The sequence below is a fragment of the Salvia hispanica genome, chromosome 5 (genome assembly GCF_029641045.1).
Source record: "Salvia hispanica isolate PSC_SH4W2 chromosome 5, Shi_PSC_v1, whole genome shotgun sequence".
Taxonomy (NCBI): domain Eukaryota; kingdom Viridiplantae; phylum Streptophyta; class Magnoliopsida; order Lamiales; family Lamiaceae; genus Salvia; species Salvia hispanica.
The window spans coordinates 9452664-9464479 of NC_142696.1; the positions used below are offsets into that span (position 1 = coordinate 9452664).

At 36.4% G+C, this 11816-nt stretch overlaps 1 protein-coding gene and 1 pseudogene across 2 annotated transcripts; one reads left to right on the forward strand and one right to left on the reverse strand.

The window, feature by feature from the left end:
• Positions 1-861: 861 nt before the first annotated feature.
• LOC148924334 (L-type lectin-domain containing receptor kinase IX.1-like) lies at positions 862-3953 on the reverse strand (annotated as a pseudogene). Its single transcript, XR_016130449.1, has 2 exons — positions 3393-3953; positions 862-2761 (listed from the first exon to the last, which is right to left on the reverse strand). The product of XR_016130449.1 is annotated as an L-type lectin-domain containing receptor kinase IX.1-like (transcript).
• A 4400-nt stretch (positions 3954-8353) lies between these two features.
• LOC148924335 (uncharacterized) lies at positions 8354-9342 on the forward strand. The gene is made up of 2 exons (XM_089058465.1): positions 8354-8768; positions 9099-9342. Exons 1-2 carry the CDS (start codon positions 8463-8465, stop codon positions 9186-9188), a joined length of 396 nt encoding a protein of 131 aa, XP_088914591.1. The 5' UTR covers positions 8354-8462; the 3' UTR covers positions 9189-9342.
• Positions 9343-11816: the final 2474 nt, after the last annotated feature.

Here is an 11816-nt window from a genome sequence, read left to right on the forward strand (position 1 = left end):
TTACGATATTTAAGAAAAATTGTTTTAATTTAACTAAAAGGAAAATAAGGTACAAAAGAATAAAATAGAGAGATGAAGAGAGAATAAAGTAAGAGAATGTAAAATAAGAGAAAAGAAATGTACTCCCTCGGTTGACTTGACACGGGTTTTTAAAAAAAGTTAGTGAAATGTGAATCCTACTTTTATACTCCCTCTGTTCCATAGTAATAGAGTCATTTTGCCATTTTAATACGCTCCATAGTAATAGAGTCATTTCCCTTTTTAGTAAAAGTCAACACATTTTTCCATACTTACTTTACTCTCTCTCTCTTACTTTTTTTCGCACTTTATCTCTCTACCTTTTTCATTTTCTACTTTATTCTTCCTTTACTTAACTCAACTAACACAATTTTTCTTAAGCTCCGTGCCGAAAAGAAACGCCTCCTTTACTATGGAACAAAAGGAGTACTATATTAATTTTATAATAAAACGTGAGTGAAATGAGTTAGTGGAATGTGAAGTTTATTACCAAAAGTAGTAAAATGTAAGAGTGACAATTAATTGGGGATGAACAAAAAAGGAAATTGGTGTCAATTAATGGATGATGGAGAGAATATTACTTTTTGCCAAAAAAATGACTCACCTATGAGAAAATCCAAAAAAAATATGCCTCAACTACGTAGGAATTATGCGGATAAGTACTTTGTTTGTAATGAACTCAAATCAAAGGTGTAAATACTATTACCTCTGTCCCTGAAAATTTGATACAGTTTACTATTTTGTCCGTCCCTGAAAATTTAATACACTTCACTTTTACCATTTTTGGTAGAGGACCCCATATTCCACTAACTCATTCCCACTCACATTTTATTATAAAACTAATACTTTAAAAGTAGGACCCACATCCCACCAACTTTTTCAACTCACTTTCTATTACATTTCTTAAAATTCGTGTCGGGTCAAAGTGTAGCAAATTTTGGGGGACGGAGGTAGTAGTAAAATTACAGCAGAATTTGTCACCGCAGCAAAACATATTTAGGCACGACGACGAAATGAAACAGACACGAAAACAAAAACAAAAACAAAAACAAGAAAAATAACAAAAACAAAAAGAAACAGTGAGGCTAAAAAAAAAAAAGACAATCCATCACCAGTAGTTATTTTGACAACAGTGAAGGCTATTACTAATTGGGCAACAAATCGGAGGTAGAACCTGCAGAAGAAACGGCTAAACTTGAGGAACCGCTGATTCCACTAACAACATGACTCGAATTGGTGGTGGCTACTTGAGATGCCGATGCAGATGCTGAAGCCGAAGCAGTGTTATCATCATACACAGCCTTTGGCATTGCTTGAGGCAGGCTCGGCAACGGATCCTCGGACGTAAGCGCCCGCACCACCTGCCTTATCGACGGCCTCCTCCCGCTCTGCGGATGCACACACCACAACCCCACAACCATCAACCGCTCTATCTTCCGCACCTCAAATCTTGAAAAGCCAAGCCTCGGATCCGCAGCATCGAGAACCTGTCCGGACCCGTACAGGCTCCACACCCACTCCATCAGCAACGCTTGATCTCCGGGGAGCTTGTGATCCACTGGCTTCCTCCCACAGGTTGTTTCGAGTAACACGATCCCGAAGCTGAAGATGTCCGTCTCCTTGCTCGCCTTACCCGTGGCTGAGTACTCGGGAGCAATGTACCCGATGGTCCCTGCAGGAATGGTGGAATGAAGATCTTTATCGTGATCAACGAGGCGGGCTAATCCAAAGTCACCAAGCTTCGCGTTGAAGTTGTGATCAAGCATCACGTTGCTCGCTTTGACATTGCGATGCACCACATATTTCCTCGACTGATCTTCGTGGAGATACAGAATTGCAGATGCTATCCCTTCTGCAATTCTGTACCTCATTTCCCATGTCAAGACCGATGATTCGTTTTTGAACAAATGATAATCCAAGCTCCTTTTGGGCATGAACTCGTAGACTAGTAAAAGCTCCGCGCTTCGATGGCACCACCCCATGAGTTCAACAAGGTTCTTGTGCCTTAGCTGGCAGATGATCTTCACTTCTGATTCATATTCTTTCCGGCCTTGCTTCGATCCCTCGGACACCTTCTTCACTGCAACCCATGTATCCATTACTTGCAAGTAGCCCTTGTATACCAAAACCACCTTCTCCTAACTTATTCTCCGCTGCAAAATCATTTGTTGCAACGACCAATTCTTTGTAGGAGAATTTTTTCGGGCCATTGCCATTTTCGAACTCGTTGTCCAATTGCTGTTCCGCTAAGTCTAGCCCCTTGTACATGTGATGCTCCGGCTCCGGTTCCTTCTTCTTTTTGTTTCTTGATAAGAAACAGAATGTGGAAATGGAAGCAAGAATGATGAAGATTATGGCGGCACCACCAAGTCCAAATATCAGTCTTTTCTTCTTTGCGCCGTTGTTGGATGCTTGAGGTTGTTGTCTTTCCGTATCCTTCGCGCCATCGTTGACAGCTTGAGGTTGTGGGCTGGGACTTGGCACTAGTTTAGCGGAAGCCACGTCAGTCGAAGAAAAATTCCAAGATTTGACGTTGTTTTTCTCGAAAGAGGCTCCTGTGGCAGCTGAGAATCCGACAGTGACATATTCCGGCAAGTAATTTCGGAGATCGACCTCGTAGAGGAGGTCGTCCCGTCGAAAATTTCCGCTATAGTTCCCCGTGAAAATGACCTTTAATATGGTGGTGCTGGAATTGTAATCAATCCAAGCATCATTTTGCCAGCCTGCAGATATATTGTTGTACCTGTTGGCAAATGAAGGAAAAAATAAATATGACAACATAAGAAAGTGATCAAACAAAAATTGATCTCAATACAAAACGCAGACCAAATCTTGACCATGAGATTTTTTCAATCTGATAATCAATTATTAATCAAAGACACGGAAGGTCATTAGTAATCAGTTTCAGATCATTTTATAGGTCATTCTTGCGAAAATGACTTAAAATAAACTAACAATGACCTAAAAATGACCTTCATGTGTTTGGTTATTTTGATTAAGTTTTGCATAGATCACAACTCTAACGATATACTCCCTCCATCTCATAGAAATAAGCTAATTGAAGATGACATTGATTTTAATGTGTAATTAGTAAAGTAAGAAAGCAGGAAAAATAATAGGTGAAATAATGTAATGGGTGGTTGAGCTCATAAATGATAAAGTAAAAAAGAAGTTGAAAAGATTTCCATAAATGTATATATGGATTATTTCAATAGGAAGGACGAACCATGAAATTAACTTATTTCTATGGGATGGAGGGATCATATCATAAATTAATATAAATAGAGAAGTGAAAACACTATATAAATCTCATGGATCACTTCTACTTTGACCAATTGGTCTTACGATGAAATTCTGTGGATTTGTATCAGTACCATGTCTTTGTTGCTACCGAGCTCACATTGCTGATGTCGATTCCCACGTGCGGGATGACTTGACCGCCGTTGTAAGGCGGGTCGATAACAGCATTGGGGTATGTGTCGAACTCCACTGCGACGAAGGTGTCCATCGACGAGGGAGAAGTGGCATTGCCGAGGCCAAGGCCGCTGCCGTAGGCCCACGGCTTGATGGTGGAGCCGTAAGAGGCCAAGAAGAAGGCAAGGCCGTCGCCGAAGTTGTCGCTGCCAGATGAGTCTATGACAAAGGAGAAGTGGGTGGAGAAATCAGCCATTTGTCGAGAGTCTTTGTCCCACAAATGCAGGAGCTCGGAGTAGGTGGCGCGGCCAACTCGACCCTCCCGGACCTGGTCGCGCTCGTTGGTTGTGACTTGGATGCCTTCCTCAGTAATATAGGCGTCGCCGGTGAGGTGGAGGCGGCCGGCGGCCGATTTTCTGATGGGAGACATGTCGAAAGATAGTGAGAATGTTGCATGTGCGAACAAGGTCAGGAAGAGGAAGATGCAAACCGATTTAGACATGACTATGGGCTATGTATGAATTTGCTTTGCAAAGAATTTAATATTCTTCTATAAATTGATTGTGAAAATGTACAAGTACTCGAGGCAAGGGGAGACTTGATGACTGAGTCCAAGTCATGGAGAGAGTCCCCACTCTAGCAATTCCCGGCATCATGTGACATAAAATTCTCCAACTTACCTTGATTGATGCAATTATTAGACTATAATTTTCCGATGTACAAGATGGTGCCAAAAAAACACTACAGGTCCATTCTATATACACGGAATTAGAATTGAATTGGAATTATAATTTTATATAATTGAATTTGAAAGATTATAACTAATTCCAAATTCTTTTTCGGTAAAATGATATAATTAATAAGAATTTGAATTTAAAAAAATTATGCAGCGTGTGTTATGTGTGTGGGCAGGTGTGTGTATGTACAGCCGTACACAGGTGAGTGTTGTGTCTGTATGACTGTATGTGTGTGTCTGTGAGCAAGGGTATGTTGTGTGTGTGCAGGTTCGTGTATGTGTGTGTATGTGTAGTCGTGCAGATGTGTGTGAGTAGGTGTGTGTTGTGTGTAGGTGTGTGTCTTGAGTGTGCATAGGTGTGTAGTGTGTGTATACGTGTGTGTTTTGTGTGAAAGTGCAATTTTATTATTATTTGAAATTCCAATTATCTATTTTTTGTATGGAATTCAAATTTCAAAACAATTTCAATTTTCAATTCAAAATTATTTTGTGGTACTGAACATTATATTTGGAATTGAAATCTCCAATTCTGATTCCTCATGCCCAGATCCATAAAATCGAACGGAGCCTCCATCTCTAACCATATGCCAAATCTCATTTTTGGTGAAAAAACTTCTCCAATCATACAATAAACCCAAACCATTTTTGTATTTTTTTATGAAACAACATCAAATATATGGATAGTACGTAATATATTGTGGCCCATTTAATTAATTTGAATATGTACTAAAATTATGCATCTTGAAATGCTCGAGTCTGCAATATTCGACATTCAATATACAAGACTTTACTGTATCTTGTTAAGTGTTAGTATAAATCTATCCGACATCGGACATTTGAGGGAAGTTGGAAGGTATATATAATTCCTGTCCAACCTCAATTAGTTTGAGGCCTTTTTGGAGTGACCCAAAAATAAATCCGTGCGGGCTTGACCCAAAGCGGACAATATCAAACTAATGTTTGCCGACGCCGACAATCCTGACAAGTGGTACCAGAGCCAGGTTGGCGCCGGGTCTGGTCCGATTTGCGAGACCCATGTTTGAGTGGGGCCGACGATCCATCTGAGTCGGAGCCCATTATGTGTTTCGATGTGGTCTCGGTTTGAGGGGGAGGTTTGTTAGTACAAATCTATCCCACATCGGACATTTGAGGGAAGTTGGAAGGTGTATATAATTTCTGTCCAACCCTAATTAGTTTGAGGCCTTTTGGGAGTAACCCAAAAATAAATTCGTGCGGGCTTAACCCAAAGCGGACAATTACAAACTAATGTTTGCCGACGCCGACAAGACATTAAGATTTCTCAAACTAAGTCTTTGTTATATTTTTCATGGTTGATTCTCACCTCGCCGAGTTGCTATCATTAGTAAATTTTGCGAATATGATCATTCCTTATATAGTAATTAATCAAATTAATATCTTAGTGCACATTGAAGCAAAATTGATTTTTATAATGTAAACTGATTAGCTACTCACGGACTATAGATTAGATTGATGAAAATAATGTAAACAAGTTGATTTTTATTATGAAGAATGGGTATTTTGGGATATGAAGGTCTTTGGTACCGCTACGCTAATTTCGCATGGACGACAAGCTAATTAATGTGCACGAATGGCACAATGGGCTATGGCTGTCCATAATCCATATATCATAAGATTGTCCACAATAGAGTGGCACAGCCACGATTTCATCTAAGGCACAGCCACAAAAACTTATCCAATCCAATATAGTGGTCACGCCACTATCACAAATCACATTATTTTATCAATTGTTGGTATATTTTAATTGGATTGGAACAAAATTAATTCAACAAAAAATAAATAGAATGGATTGAAATGAAAAAAATGATTTGGAAATATATATTTTATAGATAAAGATTTTAGTTTGAGATAGTTATAAGTTGTAGTTCATCTTTTACATAAAGATATACTACCTCCATCATTTAAAAATAGAAACTTTTTAAATGATATGAGTAATGAACAATTATTAAAGTAAAAGAGAGATCGAAAGAAAATAATGAAATTATTGTTAGTGGAGAACGGATCTCACCTAATTAAAGAGAATTTGTATAACTTGTTGAGCCGACCAAAATAATAATAATTGTTATTTTTAATAATAATTGTTATTTTTAAGGACGAATATAGTATATTTTTCTAGGGGAGAAAAGAAAAAAATTTGGAGAAATCATTCAAATTAAGTATATGGAAAATATGACTAATGAAAAACAAATAAAAAATCTTATTTTTTATAGTCCAATGGGCAAATCTTAGTGACGGATCTTATTCAATACAAATAGGTACATCTATACCCAAAAATATAATCTAATCAGTGGCCTAGCTAGTGGTAAAGTTTTCACCTATGGATTGTTAAGAGTTGAGAGACCCCGGTTGTAATTCTTGCGGTGCATATTTTACAGTCATTAAATATTTTGATCTTGGATTTGAACATCTATTTATTCTCTAAGAGCACTCCCAATAGTGCCGGCTAAAAGTCGGCGTTTTTTCGCCGTCTATCGCCGAGTTATCGCCGACCAATGGGAGAGGTCGGCGATAATTCGGCGATTTTTCCTCCCGTTTTATCGCCAACCGGCGAAAAATCGCCGGATTATCACCGAATTATCGCCGACCACTGTGGGCGATAATTCGGCGATAAATATATTTTTTGTTTTTTTTTTTTTTAATTTCCCCCCTATAAATACACACCTTCTCTTCATTCTCTCCCTATCCTCATCCCTTTTCTCTCTTCATTCTCTCCTCATCCTCATCCCTTTTACCCGTGTTTAATACAACGAACTTTATTACTATTATTTGTTTTGTCTTATAAATTAAATTAGCTAGCTTTATTATATACAAAAATAAAACAATTAAATTAGTGATGATGTAAAAATGAAATGTTGAGTTAGGGAGAAATAAGGGAGAAACTATTGGAGCAGTTGGCTAAAAGTTGGCTAAAAACTGGGGATAAATTATGGTGCTGATGTGGCGCTGATGTGGCAGGAGTTAGGGAGAAATAAGGGAGGTTTTAGGGAAGCTGTTGGGAATGCTCTAATTGATTACACTCTATAACCATTTTCAGCATTTATTTTCCTATAAAGCATTATAATTACTCCCTCCGTCCCATTAAATATTATCCACTTTCCTTTTTGGTTTGTCCCAACCAAGATGACCCATTACTTAAAATGGAAACCCCATTATCTCTATTCTATCTTCTCTCTCTTACTTTACTCTCTTCATTTAACACACAAAATAAAGTTGAATAAAATCTCGTGCCGTCCAAGAAAGGAGTCATCTTCCTTGGGATGGAAGGAGTATAATATTTAACTTTTTTAACTTTTCTACTTCTAATACATTTAGATATTTTTTGTATTACGGATTCTAATTTTCTTCTCAATACATTTAACCTCTTTTTCTTTATCATATCTCAATGTTCGTTATTTTTATATTTAATGTATTTTTTTTTCTTTTCAGTTCTTATTTCAGTTAAAATAGTATATACTCCTATCTTTTTTGTTTTATAACATATGGCAAAAATATTACTTATAAATTATTTCATTGTTTTACACTCCCTTTTTAGAATATTTAACAAAATGAACAAGCTAGAAAGAATAATACAACAGAAAATGAAATAACTAAGACTAAAAAGATCAAATAATTAAATAAAAATTTATTTGAAAAAACAATAAGTTGCCAAATTATCTTATAATTAAATTATTTAATTTAATTATATAGTGTATTAATTAACAGTTCTATAATAATACATTTATAATTTAAATTAATGAAATTATGTATGAAATTTTTTTAAATTCATTTATGACTTGGAGCATGACTCAAGTTTATCTCTAATTAATGAACATGCATTTAGATAATTAATTTTTCTTAATTAGATATATGTCTATTTATTATGATACTAGGATAAATTAGTCACAAAATTAAAAAAAAAAAATTATGGCATAACAGCGAAAAAAGTATTATGACGTAGAATTATGTCTCTAAATCACTATCCTAATTTTAATAGGCTTACAGATCAGGTCATTGACCGACGTCAACGGACATCCTAGACGCATCACAACTATAATATTTAATCCAGCAAAACAATTGAGGAAAGTAATAATAAGACATACTTATTGTTACAATAACTTTGTAACGGCTCTATTCTTTAACTATTCAAACCAATTCCACTACACTTTCCAACGGTCCTTTTCTCCTTCCTCATTACCTCGCTTCTTCACTAAACTACACAAACAAACACCTGCACATTTTCCTCAATAACTCTTCACCTCTCTCTCTCTCTCATACAATGGAGAATGTAGATCCTAATGTGACCAGAGTTCAGCACGTGGCAAAAGCATCCTCGGATAAGCTCCTGAGCAAGTTCCCCGAGGCGGCCTCCGATTCCAGCCCAAAAAATCTGAGATTGGCAAAGAGAGTGAAGAGAAATCAAGAATCTGCTGCTACTAACAATTCTGTTTGTTCCTTAACGGAGAAGAAATCGCTCCTTCCGCAGCGTAAAAAGGCGGCGCTGATGCGGGGGCTGGGTATTAGCAGAGCCAAGATCAAAGCTAGAGAAATCAAGAACAAATCAATAGTCACCATTATTGAGAAGGTACACCTAACATTTTCTGTTTTCGATTCAGGCATAAACTCAAACTTATTTTAGTATAAATGTCACATCAAGTACGATTTTACCCCGACCCTTAACTAATTCAAACTTAAATTATGCATTTTTTACTCATAAAATTTGAAAAAAATTAAATTATTTTGTTTTAGTATAAACCTAAAAATAGGTATTTTTTACTCAAACTGAAAATGAGATTGGTTAATTGGAAGTACCATTAGAGCAAATTGTCAAACCCATTTTAGGTCTGACTGTATCATTGGAGATGGTTTAATGAATGCTAAATTTGGTGGTTAATAGAATTTGATTTGGTTGCAGACTTGGCGTAGGACTGTGGAAGGGGCTTCCAGAGTGTTGATGGAGAAGCATTACAACAGCCATAAACGCCTAATAAATGAATCCTATTAGATTCGCATCGGCTGCTTACTAAATTACTCTGTTTTCAATCACTTTATTCGTTTAAATTAGATCGTACTATTATTATTTACCTCTACTTTTGTACATTAAATTACATATATTTGTGACTGGACTCCACATTCAATTCATATCTACTTTTTTCAAATTTTATTGTGTTCTTAAAAATCTTGACAAGGAGTGGGCCCACGGTTTGTAAATTGTACAAATCAGCAATTCCGGTTCCAGTTTGGAATATTATGTTCTAGTTCGACGAACATCGAAATTGTAACTGCGACGTGAAGCACCTTGGCTGTTCAGGTTCCAAACTCTTACTGGATGATTACTTAGGGGTTGTTCGGTTGGCAAAACTAAATCTCATGATTGAATATGTATCATGTTTGGTTCATAAGATTGACCCCCTCAACTTAATCCTAGATGGACAGTGTCATGATAATTAGTCATAGCCTCCCCTCCAACTAAAATAATCCCACAACTTAATCCTAGATGGATAGTCTCATGATTATTAGTCATTGACAACCGAACGCCACCTTAAGATATTAATACATTTAACAATCATACGATATCTCTGAAATTTTAATTCTTTCACGAAATTTGAAGAAGTAAAAAAAAATACAACTTTACATGGATGTCAATTCCCTCCATAAATATGAACTAGACACGCATAAAAAGTAATTTGGGACCGCATTTTCCTAACTATAACCTAAAAAGCATACATGGGTACGTAAAGCATAAAAGTAATCTAGATCTGATCTTGAACCAATTTTTGACTACGTCTTCTTCAAATCAACATATAAGAGCATCCCCAATGAGGCGGAGGATAACCTGCCCGATGCATCATTCGCTACTGCAGGTGGGCGGAGGATGCTCCTCCTATCAACTTCCGCCGACGATGAACCATTTTTTTCATCCTCCGGCCTATCCTCCGCCCCATTGCGGGGGTCCGGAGGATAGGTCCAGACGATGCAACACATTTTTATTTATTTTTAATTACTTCTATATATATCACCACATTTTTACTTTATTTCACAACTTTCGCTTCACTCTCTTCACCATATCGATTTCCACTTTTCATATCTTACTAATGTTGTAACTTTTTTTTAAAATTAGGTAAATGTAGGCTTTGCCTTTAATTTTTGGTATTTTTATATTTATTTTGCTAATAATTGACATATTTGCAAACATAAAAGTTAAAAACAAATACAAAATACTTCTTCTGTCCGCGAATAGGAGTCCCGTTTCTCCATTTTGGTCCGTTCGCGAATAAGAATCTCGATTCATAATTACTATAAATGGTAAAAAAGACCAATTACTCCCTCCGTTCCATAGTAGATGTCACACTTGAGAGATGACACATGATTTTAAAAGATATTATTTTATGTGTTAAGTGGTGAGAGAAAATATAATTTTATAATTTATGTGAGAGGAAACTTTTTCTAAAAGGGGACATATGCCATCTTTTGTGAGACAAACTAAAAAGAAAAGTGTGACATCTCTTGTGGAATAAACCATTTTACTAATTGTACCCTTTCAAAAATTTCTATTTTCTCAGGACCAAGGTAGTAAGTAGTATTTTTGAAAGTGGGAAATCACAAGTATTGTTGAAAAAAGTAACATGTGAACATAACATACATGCAAAACCCCGTCTTTCAGCCAACAAGAGATATATTCAAGTGAAGAAAGAGGTACAATTAAACTTTGAGATGAAACATCTTGGAGATAGCATAGATATCCTAAAGAGAGGCAAGGGGGGATTGAAGTTGATTCAGTCCGATTAAAGTTGATTCAGTCCGAAAGAGAGGCAAGGAGGATTTTGGGCATAGATATCTTGAGAAAGAGAGGCAAGGGGGGATTGAAGTTGATTCAGTCCGATTAAATATAGAATACCCTAAAGAAGTTTGAGATAGCATCAATACCTGTGGCTCAACATTTCAGATCACAAATGAGTCAAAAGCTAAGCACGGTAAGAAAAGGAAGAGATAGATGAGACATCATATACTGTTGGGAGAGTATTATTCGCCATGAGATGTACCAAAGTAGCTTATTCTATCAGTGTCTTGTAGATATATATCAAAGTTTGGCAAAGAACCTTCGACTAGAGATGTGCTGATGAAACTGAATATGCTCTAAAGGTTATTGTAACTTTGATTATGCATGAAACAGAGACAATAGAAAATCTAAGCTAGGATATGTGATCAATTTATATGGCTCTGTAATAAGTTGGAAATCTAATTTGCAATTTGTAGCATTATCAACTACAGAGACTAAGTACAATTCTCACTGTGAAATTGAAAGAAGGCATGTAGCTGAAAGAGATCATACAGGAAACCAATGCTATTTCATGGTGCTGAAGATGGAATTTCTTCTTCAGCACATAAAATCAAGAAAGATTATAGAGCTAAGAACATGTTCACTTGGAGATTATTGTGACATAAATAAAGCTTGCACATCTTTCTCCCATGAACGTAGATCAATTCAATCGAAACAAACCACGTAACAACTTCGCTTGTGTTGTGTTTCATGCGGTAGTAGTATTCTGCAGCTTAGCTAACTAAATACTCAATTAGTTGTATACTTATGAACTAATAATAGCAAAATCCATTTTTTCCTAATAATAGCATA